Genomic DNA, 23,100 nt, shown 5'->3' with positions numbered 1-23,100 from the left:
TGGGAGTGCACTGGAGAGTGGAGAGAAAAATACCCAGGAAGTACAGTGGGGCCAGACGGCAGGCAGAAGGATGCCCAAAGCAAGCTTCACCCACCCCACGCCACCCCACTTAGCGTTGGGCTTGCTCTCATCTCATTCATTCCAAAATTACTGATTACCTCTTATGAGCCAGCAGAGTTGAGCCTGTAATATGGAGGCTGAGACACAGACACAGCCACGAATAGGTCTTGGCCTCTCTTGGCTTGAAGGAGGATGAGCCATGGGCAAAAGTCGCCTTACTGTGCAATTAATGGCCGTCAGAGCCAAGGGAAAGTGAAAGTGCGTGAGCAAGCACGTGGAAAAGGTCATGTCTGGCTCGGGTTAGTCAGTGTGGTCAGGAGACCAGAAGCCATCGTGGAAGGGGTGGAATTGACCCTGGAGAGGCATGTATTTTGATGTGCGGGTGTGGGAGTTGAAAGGCATCCCAGGCAGGGACAACGGGGTGGGCAAAAGCAGGGAGGCGGGAAATCCAGAAGTCTGTGCTTTAGAGCACATGGTTTATCGGCACCCGCACATGTGCTGTATAGAGGTTTGAGCTGTGTAATTTGAAATTTTAAGAGTGTTTTTTTGCTCTAGGTGGAAAACTTTCTGTATTTTTTTCTGTAATAAACGGATTGCACCTTTATAGTGTAAAATAATGATGGTGATGATGAGAGTAATAACAATAATAATAATACAAATTGGGATCGAGTTTGATTTTATTGGGAGTCAAGTAAACACATCACCAACTTGGTGTCCTTCCCCCCCCCCCCACCCCCGTCTCTATGTTTCCAATTCAACTAGAGCCTTTTGGCTCTAAGAGGGACACGGCCCCTCCCCACCCAACCCCGAACAAGAACAACGTCGCAAGAAGGAATGCCCAAGAAATAGTTTATTCTGAACAAGAAACAACATCAACTTAAACACAGCCAGGAAATCTGGTGTCTCTTGGGCTTACTTCTAGCTCCTGCCCCCTAATTCATGAACTCAGCCCAGCAAGAAATCCTAAGTGCTGCCCGGGTCACAGTGAAGAGAGAAGCAGCCCTGCGATTGCCTGGAGGGAACAGGACAGTGCCGGTGGGGGACGGAGAACGACGAGTGCGCAAGACAAGCAGACTGACGTGGGCAACGGAATCGAGGAGTAGGCTTGGCTGAAAGGAGGACTCTTAGGAGCATCTCCTTTTTGAAGGTTAAAGACAGAAAACCACACCCCCCGTTAAAACGTCTCTTAAGATTTCGGAGAGATGGCATGGACGGCCCCGAGGGTGGACTGATGATGTAAAAAGTAAAAACCGGAAGTTGGAAGGAAAACTAAAACCACAGCGGAACGTCGACAGGGATGGACGGAGTTCCAAGACTCCGGGAAGAAAAGCTCAAGGAAGCCAAACCACCGGACTCGTTTCTGCGGAAAGTGACCTGCCAAACGAGTGACGTAGGGAAGTCTCTGCAAACAATGACGGTGACGCGGGCACAAAGTGCCTACCATGCAGTGGGTGCCCTGTGCTGGGCACGGGACACACAGAATGCCACCGACTCCCGTAACCACCCTGCAAGGCTGGCTTCATCACCGCCGCTCTGAAACAAGGAAACGACACCGACGTGATTATGCCGTTTGCCTAAGGTCTTCCGGTTGGTAAACAGCAGGGCTGGGTTCCGAGCACGAGCCTGACGCCGCGCGGAAGCTCGGTCCCCGGCGCTACGGCGTCTCCCCATCCAGAGGGCAGAGCGCTGCCCGCACAGGTCCCACCGCCGTTTGTTCCTTGTGCGAGTCCACTGTCCTCCTAGACTCAACTTCCTGGTGACCCACGCTTCTTTGTTCCTCAATACAGAGCCACCTCATCTGTGGCACTTGGGGACCCTCTTTAAGACAACGCTGAGCAGGCCGCTTCCAACCCTTCACAGGAAAGACACCCAGAAAGGGGACGGGGACTCAGAATTTGGCGGTGGGACTGGGTTTGGGAGGAACTCTCAAAATGGTGGTGACTTGACCTCCTGAAGGGCATCCACCTGCCACGCCAGTGCGGGGTGTGGTGGGGGGGGACCTGCTGGGATTACAGGTGGGAGGCGGTCTTCTGTGAAGAAGGGCAGACATGCACCTGTAGCATCAGGACCTAGGGGACCAGGCTGGTGCGCGGCCACGCCACCTTAGAGGGTCAGAAAGACTGGCCTCCCAGAGGCGGCAAATGAAGACACTTCCGGTTTTGCTCCAGGATGTGGGAATCGTGGGAATGGAGGGGGTGCCTAGTTGCCTCGCGGGATGGGAGTGGACTTCAAATATCAAGGTTCTATTTTGCCTGTGTAAACAATTTCATAAATGTCACAGATTTTGCATGTCTCCTACCTATTTGGTTTCTCCCAATAACCTTGTAGAAGTGGGACAGACAGCTGTTTTAACCCCTTTGGCAGATGCAGAAAACTGAGGCACAGGAAGGGCAAGGTTGTCCGAAGTCACGCAGAGAATCCGTCAGGCACCTGCGACCAGAACCCGGGCTTCCCAGCTCCAAGCCCAGGGCTGTCTCTGCATCTGGCGTTACCAGGAGTGAGATAGGGACCATCGTGGCACAGAGAGGGGCTTCCGGTGGGCAGGACGGGAATGCGCACGGTCCCGTCAGGCGGCCGCAGGCGGTGGCTTAGCTGCTGCAGCCCCGGGAGCAGGTGTGGCCCAGGATGTTGTTGTTGCAGCCGTCCTGGAGCTTGCCCTGGGTCTGGCTCCCAGCTCGGCCCTCTGTGTCCAAGAGCTGGCTGGTCTGCCCCTGCTGCCTCCTCAGCCTGCAAACAAACACAGCACAGACCTGAGTCGGTGGCACAGAACGGAGGGTGGCGGGAGGTCCGGGAGACGCGTTTGGACAAACAGGGCAACTGGGAAGCCCTCGCCCACGCCGTCCCCTGGCTTGGGAGGCACGGCTGCTACAGGCCCAGAGTGTGGCGCCCTGGAGCCCAGGCGGGCCTGGGATCGAAGCCTGGGTCAGGTGCACTCCGGTGAGATACTTAACACACAGAGCCTCAGTTACCCTATCTCCAGAAAATGGGGATAACGATTCCTGCCTTAGGACTCCCTGCGAAGTCTGCGGGAGATCATGGATGCGATCTGCAAAGCTCACACCGTCGGTGTCGGTGATGAGCCCCCGCGCATCATTCATTCACGCCTGTGATCGAATGCCCACCAATGTACCAGCTACCATGCAGGAGAGCAGGGGAGACCCTGGCCAGCAAAGTAGTCCTCTTGTCTGTCCTCACGGACTTTACCATCTAAATGGGCAATGGCCACTAATCAACTTATACCCCAAATACATATCCAAACAGATGAGCACCCAGCCTTACAAAATGGCCCACGACAAACTGTTAAGGGGGCGTGAGTCTCAGCCCTGCATTTCTTCACAGCTGGCCACCTGGTCGCCCTCCACAGGATCTAAGACGTCAACATCCTTCTCTTTGTGACCTGCAAGTTCACGTTCACGCATGATCCTAGAACTGTCACCGCGTGCGTGGTGCAGGCAAAAAATAAAATGGAGACCTTCAGGGAGGGAGAAGTCTGAGACCAGGAAGAACACAGCTCTCAGACTTGCTAGTTGGGCACCATGGGTCAAGCTGCTGTCTTCTTCTGGGCCTCAGTTTCCCTCTGTAAACCTGGGATTATCCCATTCACTTGGCAGGAGGCTAAGGGAATCAGAGAGCATGTGTGTGAAATATCCACTATGGGGCTGGAAATAATATTGCCACAATTCTCTCTTTTTAAATTTTTAAAAATTTTTATTTAAAAGATTTTTTTAATTTTTTTTTTTTTTTTTTTTGAGAGTGAGAGAGACAGAGTGCAAGCAGGGGAGGAGCAGAGAAAGAGGGAGACACAGAATCCGAAGCAGGCTCCAGGCTCCTAGCTGTCAGCACAGAGCCCGATGTGGGGCTCGAGCTCGTGAACCACGAGTTCATGACCTGAGCCAAAGTCAGTCGCTCAACCAACTGAGCCACCCTGGTACCCCTAAATTTTTTAAAAATGTTTATTTATTTTTGAGAGAGAGAGAGAGACAGAGTGCGAGCAGGGGAGGGGCAGAGAGAGACACACACAGAATCCGAAGCAGGCTCCAGGCTCTGAGCTGTCAGCACAGAGCCCGATGTGGGGCTCGGACTCCCGAACTGCGAGTTCATGACTTGAGCTGAAGTCGGACGCTTAACTGACTGAGCCACCCAGGTGCCCCATATTGCCACAATTCTTGTTCTGAAGGACGCAGGTTTCAGACTGAATTTACTTTTTAACATTAGTAGCTTCCGTCCAGCAGAGTGTGGACCTATGAAAGATGTAAACGACAGCCACTTCACTCGGCAAACATGCACGTGACTACAACACAGTCATGGCCTCGACAGGTCACAGTGTGTGTGTGTGTGTGTGTGTGAGTGCGCACGCACACTTGGTGGGGTCTTCTAGTGTCTGCAACAATGTGAGGGCTGGAGTGAGCTCTTCAGGTAATGCTGAAGTACCAGCAACAACACAGTATTTTTAAGACGGGAAACTTGGTGGCCACTGCCTCCTACCCTTGGGCCACCCACAGGGCCGAGGAGGTGTGCGGTCCCTGTGCCCCTGTGGCTCGCAGCTGTCCAGCTAGCACACCTGGGAAAGACGGTTAGGGCTCGCAGCCATCATCCTATTGAAGGCACCAGCACCCAGAGGGCGGCCTGGGGTCTAGAGGACAAAGTGGGTGGGGCAGGGAGAGTCTATCTAGGATGAGAGGGGGTGGTTGGACTTCCTGGGCAGGGCTGGGAACTTCCCGGGAACCTTCCTCCCCTGTCCCTCCTCTTTCCTCTCCTCTGTTTTAAGAGACTCTCTCAGGCACTCCTGGAAAGAAAATCAGATAAAAACTAGGGAAAAGTCGAAAACTCAAATGGCTAAGAAACTAAATGGCAGATGCCTGCACTTCCAAAGCAGGACGTTCCTCTTTGGTTCATAACTATGATACCATGTAATTCTCTGGGTGTATCACAAGATAAACACGAATCCCATTATCACTTTCTGTTAAATGTTCAAACACAGCAGAGGTAGCATTGCTGTCTCTACACCCCAGTCCTTCTCTAATTATAACACAAAATATAGCTTCAAAAGTTGCGTAATAAAGAATGGAGCAGATGAGGGAGAGGTGGATTTGGAAATCTTGTTGGGGCAGGAAGGTTTCCTGTAGGAGGCAGCATTTGAGCTGGGCTTTAAGGATTTGTATGGAATGGGGGTAGCGGGAGGGAGGCAGGGGTTCTGAAATGAAGGGACAGGAGTGAGGTAAGGCACAGAAATAGAACAAACAGAACACTGCTGTGTGGACCAGCATCCTCTCTGGAGCTGATGGTTTAGGCACTCTGGCCCCTTCTTTTGGCCAGAGTTGTTCCACGAGTAGAACCAGCAGCTTCAAGTCTGCCTTCTTCTGTGGAGCGTCATACATCAAATACTGTGACCGTGAGTACCGGGCCCTACAGCACTAACTAAATGAAGTTCGGGTCATGCGTGCCCCTGGCAACCTACCATCAGATTCATTGTGAACCAAGGTGGCCGAATCAAGGAAGAGGGACCCTTCTCTGGGCATCCCCCCATCCACCTAGAGCCTGTGGAGCTGGGATTCTACTCGAGTTCCGGGAGACACCAAAGCTTGCATTCTTCCAACTACATCTGCAATGCCCCTCACCCACCAACATTCATCATCCATTCTCCACCCACCCAGCAAAATCCATCCATTTCCCACCCACCGATCCATATATTCATCCACTTATTTACTCATCTGCCTATTCACCTACCCCATCCATCCATCCATCCATCCCCCATCCATCCATCCATCCATCCCCCATCCATCCATCCACCCTTCCATCCATCTACCAATCCATCCATCCACCCTTCCATCTGTTCATCCATCCATCCATCCCCCATCCATCCATCCCCCCATCCATCCATCTACTTCCATTATGTCCACCCATCTGTCCCACCCCCAACCCCACCTATTCATCCCTCCTCACCTGTCCACCCCTCACACCCTTACTGATTTACCACCCAGCCACCCACCTCCCAGATACACACCCACACCCATCCATCTGCCTCATCCATTGATCATCCCTCCATCCACCTAATTATCTACCTAGTCATCCATCCATTTCATCCATTCACTATACACTGATCTGTCGATCTCCTGATTTACCCCCATTTCCCCATCCACCCCCTCCCATCTATCTCCTATTCATCTACTATCCATCCACCCATCACCGTCCTGCCTGTCCGTTCATCCATCCACTCCCATATTTCCATTCATCATTGCCGCCCACCCATCTGCTCAATACACTTCCACCTACCCACCCACCACCAACCCATGCCTCCCCCTACCCTTCCACTAGCACTGTCTGTGGCTCACAGTTGAAGGGGCTGTGGAGCAGGGCAGAGAGAAAACAGCGAACATTCACTGTGATGAAGTCTCTGCTGGAAGGAAGTGCCACAGCGTAGCACCAAGGGTCTGGGCTTAGAGCCAGCCTCCATCCCTGGGGCTGCCACTTACGAGCTACGTGACTTTGGGAGGCTGGACTCCCAGGGCCATCGTTCTTCAAGACCCATGCTCTTTCCGTTGACTCCTATGCCGTCCAATCTGGACCTGGAGGGAAGAGAGCGTGGAATGATTTTTCCACGCTCTGAAGGAATTAGAATGGCTCATGTTGCTGAAATAGGAATCCGTGAACCGAGAAAGAGATACGAAACCATATGGTTGTGGCCCTGAGAGCTCACTTCTATGACTAGCCCACAGCCCGGTTTTATCTGTAACGGGAAGAAATGAAAAAGGCTTTTACATATCCTACTAGGCAGAGCTCAAGTCTGCTGATGCAAATTGGCTGGTTATCCCTGCAATGGCAGGAACATTTAATTTTCTCAGCCAACTTATCAAATTAATTGTCAGCTTTGTGGCCAGAATTCCGAGTGACAGACACAAGTTCCCTCAACCCGCCCCCCCCCCCGAACTCCACCATTAGATGCTAGAAGGAAGCACTCTAGGATAGCAAACCTTGCCCAAGGAGAGGAGGACACACATTAAAATTCGTAATAAATTGGGCTGGAGGCATTTTTCAAAGGCAAAGCATCTGAGAAGAGTAAAATAAAATGATTAGCAATCAAAGTAATTTAAAATCAAGCTATATCACACAGGCAGGATGCAGTCACCTTAATACCCAACATCCATCCAGTACGGGCTTTCTGCAGGTAAGGCCCTGCCTCTGACATGAGAGCCGGGTTTTCGTTTATGCCATCAGCTTCGAGAAAGAAAACCATTTTAAAGCGTTTTCACACCTATTGATATCATCCCACTGGTTCTCCCCGTGTATGTTTCCTGGATTGTGTAGAAAGGTGGATGGAGAGGCAAAGGGTGTATCGGGAGAGTGCAGGCTTAGGAGTCTCGGCAGAATTATATCAGAGGCCAAGCTTCACCATCACTGGCCGAGTGGCCGGGGACTTGCAACTTCTTCAAGTCTCTCTCTCTCTTCATCTGCAGCACAGGCACAGGAGAAGATGAACCACTGTGTGCCATCCGTCTTTCCCATAGCAGCTACTTTATAAAGGGCAGCTATTTAAAAACAAATTTTAATGTTTATTCACATTTGACAGAGAGAGAGAGAGAGACAGAGCACAAGCAGCGGAGGGACAGAGAGAAAGGGAGACAGAATCCAAAGCAGGCTCCAGGCTCCAAGCTGCCAGCACAGAGCCCGATGTGGGGCTCGAACTCACGAGTCGCAAGATCATGACCTGGGCAGAAGTCAGATGCTTAACCGACTGAGCCACCCAGGTGCCCCTAAAGGGCAGCTATTTTTGCGATGATGGTGATCGCATTGTGGAGATACTCTCATTTTGCAGATTGGGAAACTGAGGATCAGGAAGTAAAAGTTAAATGCCTGTCATAGTTCTGATGGAAGTCTCCAAGCATGGAGGCCTCCAGAGATGGTTCTGTAGGCCACGTCCTGGGTGAGGAGGGGGTCAGGGCGGAAGAACTGGAGGAGTGGAGGGTACTGGGATGGGGTACACACGGAATGGCTGAGCGTCAGGACCCAGAAAGTGGGTGAAACAGGACAACGGGCTGAGTAGGACAGAATCCAGGCCCAGGAGTCACGGCGGGGTGCAGAGGGGTCCGCAAACCAGGGAAGACCAGGGTGTGGAACCAGAGACCGGAACCAGGTCTTCTGCCTTGTTATGTTGTCTCTCATCCACCGGAAACGGCCGTCTGTGTCTACACAGTACCCGGCACACGGTCAACGTGCCGGAAGGATGGGTGGGCCAAACAAAGGAATAAATGGCCACCCTTCGTTAGCAGGGTGCTTGCCCAGAGGTTGGCAGGCTCTGTGTCACCATCAACAAGGGGGAAAGAAGGCCAGTTGTAATTAAATGAAACAAGTGTCCTCACGGGACACAAATTGGATTGTCATTTGCAGAACTGGTGAGTCTCAGCCCTTGTGGGCAACAGTTCACCTGAGTTAACATGCATGAAGCTCTTTTTTCTTGTAGCTGAGGGAGTTGGGACAGGTTGTTATGTGTGTGTGTGTGTGTGTGTGTGTGAATTAAAAATTATGGCAAAATCATGTTTGACCCAGCACCTAATGGACATGGGCTGATAATTCTGTATATAATGAATTACATTAGCCAGCACTCGTGTAGCGTGCACGGATTACGTAGCAGAGGCCGTTAAGTACTTAACACGTGTGAACTCACTTGTCCTAACAACCACCCTAGGAAGTTGGCATTTACATCCCATTTTTCAGATGAGGACACTGGTGCCCTGGCACGAGGCCCAAGGTCACAAGGCTAGCAGGGATCAGTATTCAGACCCGGTGAGTCTGACTCCAGGACCTGTGCTCCTAGCTGTTATGTATATTGCCTCTCTGTGGTTCCTGAAAACCAGAGTTGAAGTTCCAGGGAAGTTCTGGAAGAGCCCATGCCAAACCGAACAAAGGTTATCGGGTGGGGTTGGGAGGTGGATGTGGAAAGGAAGATAGTCACTGGCGTGTACTCCGCAAGAATCCCTGCTCTGGCAGAGTCCACTCTGGGCGGGACCCTGCTGCTCGCCCCGCCCGAGATTTCCCGCACGGGGAAATAGCTCGGACCCTTAGAACCTTCTCCCACCTAGAACCGAGACAAATCTGCTGTATGCCAGCTGCTCTCCTTTGGCCGTTGGTGCGCTCTCTGGAATTCTTCTCTGTCTTCAATTCTTAGGAGCCCCCGGGGCTGACCATCTCCCGTTGTCCCCCAGATCCACTCAACCCAGCTGGGAGCCTGGGAATCTGCAGCCTAGGAATCTGGTGGGGGTGGTGCATATCGAAGGCTCCCACGCCCTTGGCTTCAGCGAGCTTAGCCAAGGGGTGGGGGGCTGCAGAGATCAGGAGCAAGGGGAGTCAAGCTGGGGTATCTGTTCCCCAGGGGCTCCCTGCACCGTCTCCTTGAGCAGCTGGGAACACTGGAAGGTCACTGTTCCAGCTGAGGTGGCCGTGTCCCCTCTTCCCCCTTCTTCCAGTGTCCAGGTGGAAACGCGGTGGCTTCCGTGTAGCCCCAATCCGCCGCACTGTGTGAGCGGTGGGACATACAGAGGGGCCTTTTCAAATAAGTCTCCTGGGAGTATTTCCTCTGGGATTCGGGCTGAAAAAACAGTTTTCCGGTCTCTGCAAGGTGTCTCTTCCTTCGGTAAAAACTCAGCGTAACTGGCTGTTCTACTTTGAAACCTCATCGCTTCCTGGGAAGACAGCCTTCTCTGCAATTCTTATCTCACACATTCAATAACAGCCTTTGGCCAGAAGCGTTACAATTCTGTTTTATCTGCCGCTGCCTGAAGCAAACGTAGGGTGTGCACCAAGGGTGTGAGATAGCAAAGTGGAGCGGATTGTCTTACTGTCCTCCCCGTCTCCACCCCTTTGCAAGCAGATCGGCTTGGGGCAAACAGCAGGGACAGCCATCCCGTGGGGGTGATGGGGATTGAGATGTATCGGGTGTGCGTTCTCATTGGACACCTCCTCATTTAGTGCCTGCATCCACCTTCTGGAGAAGAACCAACAGCACCCCTGGTGAGGAGAAAGGGCCGTCAAGATATAGCAGCTGGTGGTAGGTCACACGCTTTTCAGACCTGAGCCCAGACTCCAGTGAAGGACCCCGCTCTTCCCGCCTTCCCAGCCCCGTGCTTCTTCCTGCCCGAGCAGATTCCTCTCTGGGTCTAGAGGTGAGGTTGATCTTTTGTGTCTGAGCAGGCTGACGGGAGAGACTTCCTGGGTCCCCATTGGCTTGGGTGCACAAGAAAGGCCTGAGCCAGCAGCCTAGTGGACGGACAGTCACCAAACGTTCTGATCTGCCCGCTTCCAGGCGCCTGGCAGGATCTCGCTTCGGGGCTCCCGGGGCTGGGCGGGCTGTGTGACTCATTCTGGCCAATGAGTGTGAGTAGAAAGTGCGACCAACAGACTGGAGCAGTGCTGTTGCCAGACCCTCTCTGAGTCTCTTTCCTCTGTCACTGTGATGCTCCAGCGATGCTGCTGCTGGCTGGGTCCTGAGTGAGGAGGATGATGGCGCTGTGGGAGGAGCACCCCCGCCCCGCGCCCCGACCTGCCATAGACATTCGGTGCAGATAAGAAACAAACCCTCATTATGAGCCGCGGAGATGCGGTGTAGGCTCAGAGAGGGGACCTGGAGGTCCAGCCACCGGTCTGTTGAATAATGGCCTCAGTCTGGTTCTGGGTTGCAGAGTTGCCATGGTTGGAAACCCTGTGGCTCCTGACAGGAATGAACTCTTTGACAGTTGAGGGGCCCGAGGGAGAGGTACACTTTGGGGCCGCTCACCTCCGTGCCTAGGCCATCAGCCCCGTCTGTCCGCTTATCCTCCCCACCCCCATCCATGCACGGTCGCCATGTTTCCACCTTCCCAGAGGAAGAGGAGGTCAGATGGGAAGTCAAGGGGGATCACCTGACCTTTCTTTGTTAATCTGCCCTAGCCCTCAACACGCGCCACTCCTTCTTCTCTCCTCTGCCGGCCTCAGTTAACTCGACCCTATCAACCCATTTTCCAAGTGGAGAGCACTGCCTTTGTTTTGCCTTTGCACAACTCGGCCGAGACAGGAGCCCACGCTTTTTATAGACCTTACCTCCCTCCTCTTAGCTATTGATGGGGTAAGGGCAGGCACTTGATGCAAGCGGTGCCAATCAGAATCCTCCTCCAGTGGCCAGACTTGATTGGTCCAGGGAACGTCACCTGACCCAAGTGGGGCCAATCAGAGCCATTTCCTGGGATTCTTGCGTTTGAGGTCCAGCAAGCTTTCTCCTTGGTGACTCTCCTTCCGCTTCCTCTTTTGTCTGCTTTCCTGGGTCTGGTGGTAGAGGTGGGAGGCTCAAGGTCTCCGCACTGTGTCTTCCACTGCGTGGAAAGAACGGGTTTACCGTAAAAGAAAACGACCTCGATGTACAGAGAAGCAGGACTCCCTGGAAGGAGGAACGAGCGAGAGTCCCATTTCACCTAAGCCATTTGCTTTTTTATCTCCAACCCTAGCAGCCACGAGGGCCTCAAGAGAATTCACCATTTATGCTGGTGTCTGTCTTTGTGACCTCCCAGGGCCACAAGTCTTCCAGGGGAAGCAACGGCACATAAGTGTACGGTTATTAAATGTATTAAAATATCACTAATTCATTTACATGTCAAACGTCCATACTTCAGAAGTCACTACAATTTTTAGTTTGCACTCTTTGTAAAATAACTTTTCTGAGACTAATAGGCACGCGTAACATTTTGGTTAAAATTTGGGAGGAATCAAGGGTTAATGACTGCCAGGCACGGAGCCTTCACTGGTCCCTGGAAGGCGTGTATGCTCCTCACCGCTCCCTGGTGATGTACCAGCAACTGCGTGAAATATATTCCCTCAAAGTTCCGGAGACCGGACGTCTAACACCGGGGTGTCCGCAGGGGCCTGGGGTAAATCCTTCCTTGTGTCTTCGGGCTTCCAGTGTTTGCCAGCGATCCCTGGCATCCCTCAGATTGTGGCCACTTCTGTCTTCAAATGTCCCTCTCCTTAGAGAGACCTGTCATTGGATATACCTAGTCCAGTTTGACATCATCTTAACTTGATTACTTCTGCAAAGACCCTATTTCCAAATACAGTACTGGGTGGGGGGTGGTCAGGAGTTCATCATATCCCTTTGGGGGACACAAGGCAACCAACAAAAGAGCCATTTCAGGTGGAAAACATGAGGATTTTTCATAAGGATTCTGGGGGCGGCCCAGAGCTAGAGAAAGCGGGGGGCATTAACATTAAGGACCCGCAGAGAAGTTGCCAATTGCCTCTAAGCACTTGTTTCAGACCATCTTACTGTTTGTATTCTGTTTTTATTTATTTATTTATTATTTATTTATTATTTTTCTGAATATGCAATTTATTGTCAAATTGGTTTCCATACAATACCCAGCGCTCATCCCAACAGGTGCCCTCCTCCATTGTATTCTGTTTTTTACATACATTCTGAGTGACACCATTTGTTTGCTTCCCTTGGATATTTTAATTAAAGTTCTGACATTTAAAACAGTTAAAGGTAAGAGTCAGTGGAAAGAATACGAGCTTGAGAAACTCTGGACTATGTGGGATCCCAACTCTGCAAAAACACTGACTGCTGACTTCAGGCACCTGACTCCTTCTCTCTAGATGTCAGTATTTACAAATCAAGGTTATGGTGAGGATTTATTTCAGATGAAATGTAACTGTACCAAGCCCAGCGCATGGCATATAACAGGTTTTCAATATATTCACAAAGCGATAGTATTCTTTCATTTAATCGGCTGGCAATGAGATTCTTAGATGGCACAGAGAGAAAATTAGACCAGGATTAAAACAACAACGGTATTTACTTCAAAACAGACCATTAGATCCCTGTTTCTAATTTTCAAATTCATACACAGCCTCCTTTCACAAAGGACTTAATAAGGCCTATAAATATTCCCATACAAAATGGGCATATTTTACTCTGGAGAACTAATTGCAGGTGAAGGAAGATGGGACTTTAAATAATTGAAGTCTGAGCAGACCAGTGACAGCATGTGCTTCTAAGAGAAACAGGGCTGTATGGATTCAGCTATTTGTGAGGGACCGTGTGTTGCCTCTTGGCCCACTGGAAACCTGCCATGCTGTATTTTCCGGGGTCTTTCACTGGGGGGGTGAATGTGTCAGGATCAGTAGCCCTTAAAAGTTTTTTTAAATGTTTATTTTGGAGAGAGAGAGACAAAGAGAGCGAGAGAGATAGCACAAGCGGGGCAGGGGCAGAGAGAAAAAGGGAGAGAATCCCAAGCAGGCTCCACACCATCAGCACAGAGCCCGACCCAGGGCTTGAACCCACGAACAGTGAGATCATGACCTGAGCCGAGATCAAGAGTCAGACGCTTAATGGACTGCATCACCCACATGCAGGCTTCAGTTTCTCTTAAAGGATTTGGCAGAGGGCCCCGCCTCCCGTGTGATTTCCTGATCCAGAGTTTTCATGCAACTATCAGGATTCTGCAATCCAAGCACCTGCCGGGCCCCCTTCAATTGTGGCTGAAATTCCTCCCGCTGTTCCAGGTCGCTGAGCTGATCTTCCCTGACCATCTTCCTGGGCTTTGGAAAGGCGCCACCTTGTTTCACGGAGCAGCGATCCCAGAAAGCCTGGCCTCACCCACCACAGTCGTCTGTGCTCTTCTTCTCTGCCTCAGTGGGCAGTAAAGCCTCAAGACTCTTCTGAGATTCAGAGATGCCACGACAGTCAGAGTTAGGCTTTTATCGGTTTCTCTGACTGTGAAATGGTATGAAAAAAAAATCCTATGAATGGAGCCGTGATGAGAACGGAATGAGCAGAGGGCTGCGGGTGCTCCCGCCACCCCACGGTTTAGAGAGGAGGTGCTCTCGGCTCTTTGTTGGCTCCCTGTCCTGGCTATGCTCACCTATAAATGACGCTGGGGCCACACAGACTGGACCAAAGACTAGAGAGAACCAAAATGCACTGGCCTTGATTTTGGAAGGCGGGGTCCTTGAAGTTCGCCTCTTCCTAGCAAAGGGGGTAGAGGACGTGCCAGTGGTGAAGGTGAAGGTTCCTCCTTTACTGATTAATCCACGAGATGCAGATATAACCTTTTCCTGCCTTCCCCATGGGGAAGAGATCAGAGGGGAGTCAGAGTCCTCTGCAAATGGCACAGACCTTGAAAAGTCAAGGCCAGCCCTTGATGCGGAGGCCGAGGGGCAGAGAGGCTGGGACCCGCCCCACCCCACTTGCCCCCCATGCTCACAGCCCCGAGGGCAGCAGGACCAGGGCCTGCCCCGTTCATCTAGTTCCCAAGCCTGAAGTGAATCGTGACTTCACGCTGCTTAACCTCCATTCCCCCAGCAGTTCCAGGCCGCAATAGAGGGTCCCTATCTCACTGCCTGGGGTCTCCAGGGAGCCCCCCCCTCCCCGAGGAAGATGAGGTCACCAAACTTTAATCATGTTTTGATTATTCATCTGTCAGTGTTCCAGGCCTCCCACCTTCGTCCTCAGCCGAGCCTGCAGTGGCTCGCTGTTGTGTTTTCTCAGGATGGGGAAGCAGGACAGACCGCTGTCACGTTAACTTGTACCATCTTGCACCTGGAACGTGTCCGGATTCACCAACACACGCCATCTACAGAGCTAGTGGAAACTCCTTGTTCCACATTACACGTGCAGGGCGATGGACCGTTTTGCATTTCGATTTAGTGCTTGGACCCTGGAGCCTGATTACCTCCATGGAACCCCAGCCCTCTTAGTCATGTGCCCTCGACTCACGTTTCGTCTGCCCCTCTTCCCCTGTTACATGGGGGAGTAAAAGCGCCTGGCCCACAGGATGGACGTGCTGACTGCATCGCACGGAGCAGGTGCCCAATAAAAAGGTGTCGCTACACGCGAGCCGCTGCACCGCCTGGACGCGCTGGAGGCCACCTCAAAGACGCCGCTTAGGGAAAGTACCCCCTCCCTTCAGGTCCTCAGTCCACCCGAGCGTGAGCCCCACGAGAACAGGGCCTTGCTCCCGGCTATGCCCGCTTGTAGCCAACCCCCGGGAGATGCTGAGTAAACCTCTCCCGGACAGCTGGATGAACACACACGCAGCAGAAAGAGCCCAGGGTCTGGGGTTGGAAGATCAGATTTCAAATCCTTCGTATCCCAGTTCAGAGCTGCAGACGTTGGGAACGCTAATATGCCCCTCAGGAAAAGTGTGGCAAGTAAGCAGTAAGCAGTGACCCCCAACTGGGGGCAACTGGTCTGCTGGGGAACATCAGCCCGTGTCTGGGGTCAGTTTTGGTCGTGCTACTGGTGTCTAATGGGCAGAGGCCACGAAAGCTGGCAAACGTCCTACAAAGCACAGGGCAGTCCCCGCATCAAACAACTGACGTCAGTAGTCATCAGACGTTGACAGGGCCGAGGCTGACAAATCTGGATTAAAGGAACATGATCTGAAACCATAAAGTCCTACACCAACGTCACTGACCATCGTTAACAGTATTAAGAAGTACCACACATGCAGTATCCCACATCTTTTAAATACAACATTTTTAGGGCCTCCAGACGTGACTTTAATGTGATTTTTTTTCCTTTTTTTTTTCTTTTTTTTCAACGTTTTTTTTTTTTTTATTTTATTTTTGGGACAGAGAGAGACAGAGCATGAACGAGGGAGGGGCAGAGAGAGAGAGGGAGACACAGAATCGGAAACAGGCTCCAGGCTCTGAGCCATCAGCCCAGAGCCCGACGCGGGGCTCGAACTCACCGACCGCGAGATCGTGACCTGGCTGAAGTCGGACGCTCAACCGACTGCGCCACCCAGGCGCCCCCTAATGTGATTTTTAAAATGTTGATTTCCTTACCAGATGACACAGATAGATAGGCAATTCAGCTCCTGAAACTCCTTTCTCACCAGGGGCTCCTTATTCTGCAAACCTCCGCCAAATGCTATTGAAAAGACCTTCTGGAAAGACTGCGCTCGAATCTCTGGCCAGAAACAGGAGGACAGGACCCACGGCGCCATTTCTCAAACTAATGGAAGCCTCAGCTGCCCAGGCCTTCGCATCCCTGGACCAGTCCCTGAAAGAGATGCTCCACCTGGCTCGGCGGCCTCTTGCCAGTTGAAGTCTCAGCTCAGCAATAAAGTTGTGTTTCTAGAATATTAGGCAGCGCTAATTTGAATTTTGCCCTCTCTTTAGAAACAGGCCCAGAGAGGTCAGGCCCAGGGGCATGTCCTCCGCATCCCCACGGCGGCCTGTGCTAGCTACGAGCCGGCAAGGACACAGGGCCCGCTGGATCCACTTTGGTGTCTCAGGGTCCAGGCCGAGATTAGGGCACATCTGTTAAAGGACTGAGTGCGAATCTCCTCCGGGAGCTGGCTGATGCCGCCGGGTGCTGCCTGCTGAGGACAGCTTCCTCACCGTATGGGGGAGGGGAACTTTTGTCTGCTCAAGAGCTCGTTCTCGCTGACGAAGCACACGTCACACACCAGGCAGCCGTGCAGGGGTGAGGCCCCCGGGAGCGCCCGTAAGCCCGTGAGGGCTCGGAGATGCAGGTCACCAACCCCAGAGCCAGGGAGACAGAGGGCTGGGAAGGTCTGCAGTTTTAGATCCGGATTCTTGTGGCCAGCTCAGAACCAACCAGAAGAGGCCCAGTGTGGGCACGCTTGGTCTCTCTTAGCACAAGTTCTCAAAGTACGGATCAGCATGACACCCAGAACATGTTAAAACGCAGATCGCCAGGCCTATTCTCTCAGCTTCTGGCTCAGAGGGCACTGTATCCGTTCCCTAAGGCAGCTGTAACACATCGCCAGCGTCTGTGGGGAGCGCCTGGTCCAGGCCCCTCCCCTGGCTTCTGGAGGCTGCTGGCGAACTTTGTGCCCTCCTCCCTGTGTCTGCGCCTCGTCTTATCAGGACACCCGTCCTATTGGATGATGGGCCCCTTACTCTGACATGACCTCATCTCAGCTGACCACATCTGCAACAACCCTAGGTCCAAATGAGGCCACGTTCTAGGATACTGGGGCTAGAACTCCAACATATCTTTTTGCGGGGTGCAGTTCAACACATAACAGGTGCGGCAACCCTACATGCTAATACCCCCTACCCCCGACTGGGGGATTTTTAAAAAAAAATTTTTTAATGTTTATTTATTTTTGAGAGAAAGAGCATGAGCAGAGGAGGGGCAGAGAGAGAGGGAGACACAGAAGCAGGCTCCAGGCCCTGAGCTGTCAGCACAGAGCCCGACGCAGGGCTCGAACTCACAAACCACGAGATCAAGACCTGAGCCCAAGTCAGATGCTTCACCGACCCCCCCAACCGGGAGATTCTGATGTGACCACGTACTCCCTGCTGATTCCCTTTGCAGCCCAATGCACAGCGGCAGCCTGGCCCGGTGTGCTGTGAGCGGATGGCCCGGTCTGCCGACAAGGAAAGCGACAGCCGCTAGCCACTGGAGGCTGCCGGGGTTGGTGAGGCCCCAGGGAGTGTGACGAGGAGCCTGGCTCAGCATCTCCGGGTCCCCTACCCAGTCAGGCCACTGGCCACTGGCTGATGTCAGATAGGAAGGTCCTACGTGCCAACATGGCAGGTGCTTTAAACACGGGGTTGCAGAACGGGGTGGGCAACAGACAGGTCCCATTTTTTTCTCTTGGTTTAGCAGGAAGACTCTTGGTTTGGGGCACAGCGTGCTCGCAAACGGAGACATCGTAGAGATGAGAAACTGCAGCAGAGAGGGTGGCGGTGGATGCAACGTGGTCCCCTTCCCACATTCATCGTGGAGCAGGGATGCGGCTGGACCCGGAGGGGCCCACGCGGTGCTCAGACAGCATCCCGGGTACGCAGCCGGGCCCTTCATCTGGATACTTGCACATGGCAGGTGGGAGCTAGCCTGGCAGAGCCTTCGGGGCCTGGGGAGGGAGAGGGTGGGCAGCCCAGGTGAGCAGGGAGGCAGGGATAGAGCCACCCCTGAGGCCAGCCGTCTACTTTCCGGTCTCCTGCTTCTGCACATGCCCATCCGCCCCCCCCGCCCCGTCTGGAAAACGACTCTGTTCTCTCTCTTTGCTTTGCCAACTCCTGTCAGCCGCGCCAGCCTCCCTTTAAATGCATGACCACAAATCTCTGAGGGGTCTTCTGCATGGCCGGGCGACTTCCCCCATCAATTCACTTTTCCCCGTGGGAAAGAACATCTTACTGGTCAGAGCCGCTATAGGGTGGTGGTTCTGCTAAGAGCAGCCAGATGCGACCCGTAAATAGCCCAAGGAGGGGTATCTCATTTTCATGTTCATTTAAAAGGAAATGATCTATCTGGGTTCTTTGGATTCCAGATGAAGCGTCTCCCGGCACACGGGACAGTGCGGCCGCCACGGCTGCCTGTTCGGGTCCGTCACCGCTCAGCCTTTTCACAGGCTCACGTCTGCCATCGGGTGCTCTCTGAGGACGCCTCAGTCCATGCTTGAGTGGAGGAAGGGTCCAGAACGAGGCTGTCTGGAGCCCCGGTCCAATGTGCCCGAGCTGGTGTGAGCAGAAGTTCCTGGGGCCAGAGTTCTGGGCCGGGGAGGGACCCTGAGCCCCGGAGGCGGCAGGACCGCAGGGAAAGGGTGGTGAGCTCGGAAAGCACCCAGCCATCGGCTGCCACCTTCCCCAGGTCTGACGGACCGTGGTCACGGAGGCCCTTCGCGTCCTGCCAGCCAGAACAGGGGGACCGGACAGACGTGGGCCCCCAGTGGCGAGGCCTGCTCTTCTGGCCTGGCGTGCCCGCCTGGGCCGACCTGGGCACCCGGCCTCTACTCGGAGAGCTGTGGCCGCCCGGGACAAATGTCGGGTTGCTGCTCCTTCGCCCGTCCCAGTGCCCCGTGCAGGATGGGGCCCTGCCCTGCCCAGCGGCCCACTGGCCGGAACCCACGCGATCCTGGACGGAGTGCCTCACCTTCCACCGACACCGTGACGTCCCGGGAGATCAAACTTCTTCACCAGCTGTGTCCCTCCGTTTTGCCTTTCTGTGTACCGTCCTCACTCCTGGGGCCCCATGCCCTTCCCCTCCGCCCCCCCCCCCCCCCCCCCCCCGGCCTCAGGACTCAGCGGGGCGTGGCAGCTTGGGAAGCTTCCCCGATGCCCGGCTGAGCCTGGCACCTGGTGTGAGAGCCGCTGCCTGGGCTGCCCTCTGGCACACATTCCTGCTGCTGTCACCTGCTGGGAGCAAATGTGGCGCCGTCCTGTGATGTCCAGGGCTCAAGCTGGCACTTCCCCACCTGGCTCTCCCAGAGCGTGGGAGGCGCGTCCCATAGGCTCTGCAAGCCCAAGGCCTCGTTCGGTGTCGGTCACATGGAACGGGTCTGCGTCCAGTCCCACATGTGGGGCTTCAGTCCCCACCCCACGAGCCCACTCCTGCCCAAATCCTGCTTTAATCAGTCCCAGTTGGATGAGCTCCTGACGGCATCCTGCTGGGATCGAGCCTGAGCCGTCTGCATCCTTTGCTGACTAGCCCTGGTCATGCCGCCAGCTCAGAACCCACCCGGGCCCCTCCTAACCTGGTGTCGTCCCGGCTCCCGCCAGCCCGTGATGCCAGAGTCCCCGTCCGGCCCACACCAGCTCACCCCGTTGAATAATAACGGTAACGGTAATCTTTGCACGAGGACTCCGACCTTGTCAGGCATCGTATCCACAATCTCATCTAATCTGCCAACAACCACACCGCGAAGGAGGGATTTCCATTTTGTCAGTGCTGACGATGAGGCTCAGTGAGGTGTAGACTTGCCTCAGGTTACTCTGGAGGTGGCGGGCCCGGGGCGATTTCCATCCAGAGCTCAGGCACCGAACCGTCGGAGAGCCTGCGCCCTCCCCACCAGCCTCCCTGGGCGCCAGCTCAGCGCGCTCCCCCCCCCCCACTTCCCGCGAAGACCCCGGGGCCCAGACAGGTGAAGTTGGCGCCTGGCTCGCACAGCGGAGGCGGGATTAGAACTCGGGGCCACCTGCTGCTTCCCTTCCAGCACCGTGGCTGGCTTCGCTGGGCTCCAGGGACCACCGTTCTCCGGGGAGCCCTCGTGCCATCTGGGAGGGCTCTGCCCAGCAGCTGCCAGAGGGGGACTTACTTGTCTCTGTTGAATATGATGAATTCCTTCCGCACGGTCTCCAAGCACTGCTGCAGGTGTCCGTTCTGTCAAAGAGCAGAGAGGTGAGAGTAAATGACGGGGCACCATCCAGGGAGCCACACGACAGAGGCCGTGACGACCAGAGCTTGACCTCAACGGGGCTGCAGATGCCGGGGGCGGGGCACGAGCGACGTGCCTGGAGGGGCCCTGACTGTATGGGCGGCTGTGCCGAAGGGAACCCGGTCGATGAGGATGTTCGTCTCGACCTCAGTCTGCGGCCATTACATCCAACCTGAAAGTCAGCTTAGAATGGAATATGGGTGGAAAATCATGAAGTGGCTTCGTAATCGCTTGAATGTCCATGAGACCTGATGAAGAAGCGGGATGGTGGGCGGAGCAGAGAATCTCAAGAACGTCCTGCCAAGGTGCCCATCCTCTTTGACAACACATGCCAGACAGCTCTGTGCTCACAGGGGCGCTATTCCTGGTGCCCTAGATGCTGAGCTGTGAGCACAGAGCCCGACGCGGGGCTCGAACCCACCAACCGTGAGGTCAAGACCTGAGCCGAAGTTGGACGCATGACCGACTGAGCCACCCAGGCGTCCGATCTTTCCGTTTTGTGCTATGAAAAGCCACCCAATCGCGGAGGCATCTTAGTGACTGCAAATGGAGGTATCTGGAGAGGCGAAGTGAGTTGCCTCCGTTAGGCTAAACAGCAGCCCCTCCCTCCTTTAGGCTCCCTGGACCCTGCGATTCCTGCCCCCGGGGGATCCGCTCACCAGAGGACAGCTGTCCTTTGTGCCGTCTTTGGACCTGTTCTTTGCCAGCCTCTTCTTCTTTTTGTGAAGTGGCCTGGATTCAAGGATCATTTCTTCAAGTTCAAATGTGGGGTCACAATTCAGTCTCCCCTTCTGAGAGCAAGTGGAAAAGCAAACACGGTCTGTCTTGGTTGCAGCCACCACGGGATTGTGTTCATTCATTCATTCATTCATTCACTCGATCGTTCATTCAACAAGTAATGGCTAACTACCACTGTGGGGTGTGCTGCTTCCGTTTTATTTCTGGGGAAGAGAAGCGACACCTTCTCGCGGCAGACACGGTTCATTTATCCCCGTGTCTCCTCCCCCGGCCCTGTTAACATCCACACTCCTCCTCAGCCTCCTTCCCACGAAGCTTCGTGTTTTGCCAGGGCCCAGTTCAGTCTCCCAATCTGATGCTATTCACTTATCACACACACATCTTCATGTCAGGACTACCTCTTCTATAAATATAATTTTTAATAATTTAATTTTAAAATGCTATTTCTGGCCCATATCTGCCCAATTCCCCAAGCTGGCTCCCTCCTGCCCCTCCGCTGGTGCCAGGCGGGGCTCCGCCCACTCGGGTCAGGAGGAGTTTTGTGCCCCTGACTTCTGGGCCGTGGACCCAAGATCCAGCTGGTGGCTGTCGCTCAGGACGCCAGTCCCATCAGGCAATACAGCCTAGTGGTTATATCATCCACAGTCTGGAGGTGCACAGGGACTTCTCTCCAAAAAGGCGCTCGGATTTTAGGCCCAAGTCTTTCCTGGCCTGATTTATCTGCCATCCATTCGTTCGTTTGTTCATTCATTCATTCATTCTAATGCAGGCTCTGCATACAGATCCCTGAGGTTAATTGCTCACTGAGTAAACGTGGGTAAGTTCCTCAACATGAGAATGCTTCTAGTGAGACCACTCCCCTGTTATGGAGTCTGTATGAGATAACGCTTGCAAAACTTCAGGCCGGTGCCTGGAACACACAGCACACTGAGTCCTGGAGGATTATGATCACTCGTTCACTTAAGACAATGACACGTTGAGAGCTTCTAGTGCCTTCTAGGGCTACCCATTGCTCTGGAGTGTGTCTCAGGCAGAGGCCAGCCAAGGCAAGTGGGCCCTGCCCTCTGAAGTTCTCGGGGGACGGCAGAGTCACTGTAACAGAATGATCTTAGCGGCCAGCGTAGACAGGCCTCTGTGTAGTGCAGGACCAGGGAGGCTGCGATTCACTCCAGGTAAGGTGGGGGGGGGAGTGGGGGGAGGGGAGGGGGACTGGCCTGGGGGATGTCCCATCGGAGACAATGCTTAAGTTTTTCTCTCTTCCAGAAGGCAGTTACTGAGACCCTCAAATGAGCCAGTCCCTGGGTTTGATGCTGTCTGGAAGGAGGGACAGGAGACTGCCGGGGGGACAAGGAGAGGAGCCCCTGTCCCCCCAAGAGGAGGAAGCAGCGTGAGCACAGGTTCACAGCTATGAAACAGTGTGGCCAGAGGGGACAACCACAGGCGTCTGGGTGTGGCTGAAGCAGGGTCCTCTGCCTGTGATTCTGTGGAAGTGAGTGTGCACGAGTGTGAGCGTGCATGAGTATGAGATTTGCACGAGTGTGTGCAAGTGTGAGTGTGCATGGGTGCGAGGGTGCATGTGAGTATGCGCGAGTGTAAACGTGCATGCGAGTAGGTGAGTGTGCACGACCGTGCTTGTGTGCGGCTGGGGAAGGGCAGCAGGTGAGGTGTACAAAGGCTGACAGGCGATCGCAGGCATTGGCCCCGAGGGTCACCCGGGCATCCTGCGCCCAGCCTTGGGGACGGCTCACGTGGCAACAGGGAGGCTGTCTGAGGCAATCTGTGCTCCGTATAAAGGACCACATCAAGATCCCTGGGTTTCATCCACCTGGCCTGAGCATGGCGGACGGGGACCCCCAAGGATGCTAGCGTATTTCTCTGGCACATCCAGAGCGAACATTCTGAGGGAGCCAACCGAGGGAGCCGAGACCAGAATCCCGGCGGGTCTGTTAATAAAACAGCGGTTCCGAGGGCGGTGTGGACCGAGGGCTCGCTGCTCCGAGCCTTTGGAGGCCTCTTGGCATTTACTCCGCCCAAGCGTGGGATGGATCCCTCTCGTCTCCTCATTTTGGGTGAAGAACCCCACTCCCGAGCACACCCGAGGTCACAGACGCGGTAGTGAACCCAAGTCTCCAGCCTGTGCTCCCGG

The 23,100-nt window shown here is 54.0% G+C and overlaps 1 protein-coding gene across 4 annotated transcripts in view; it reads right to left on the bottom strand.

Moving 5' to 3' along the window:
- Positions 1-813: 813 nt before the first annotated feature.
- The window catches only part of STK32B (serine/threonine kinase 32B), a 395,708-nt gene continuing 373,421 nt past the window's right edge, over positions 814-23,100 (bottom strand). For 2 of the 4 annotated variants that reach the window (XM_030314218.1, XM_032593013.1), the window contains exons 10-13: positions 20,876-21,007; positions 20,097-20,161; positions 6,534-6,626; positions 814-2,787 (exon numbers count right to left, since the gene is read on the bottom strand). In XM_030314218.1, coding sequence (XP_030170078.1) covers positions 2,649-2,787; positions 6,534-6,626; positions 20,097-20,161; positions 20,876-21,007 — 429 coding nt within the window. In that variant the 3' untranslated portion in view covers positions 814-2,648. Of the gene's footprint in view, positions 2,788-6,533; positions 6,627-19,119; positions 19,684-20,096; positions 20,162-20,875; positions 21,008-23,100 lie in introns of those variants that run through there. The other 2 variants (XM_030314220.1, XM_030314219.1) reach the window with 2 other exon arrangements.

Source organism: Lynx canadensis, chromosome B1, assembly GCF_007474595.2.
Source record: "Lynx canadensis isolate LIC74 chromosome B1, mLynCan4.pri.v2, whole genome shotgun sequence".
NCBI lineage: Eukaryota > Metazoa > Chordata > Mammalia > Carnivora > Felidae > Lynx > Lynx canadensis.
This window is presented reverse-complemented; position numbering and strand designations above follow the sequence as displayed.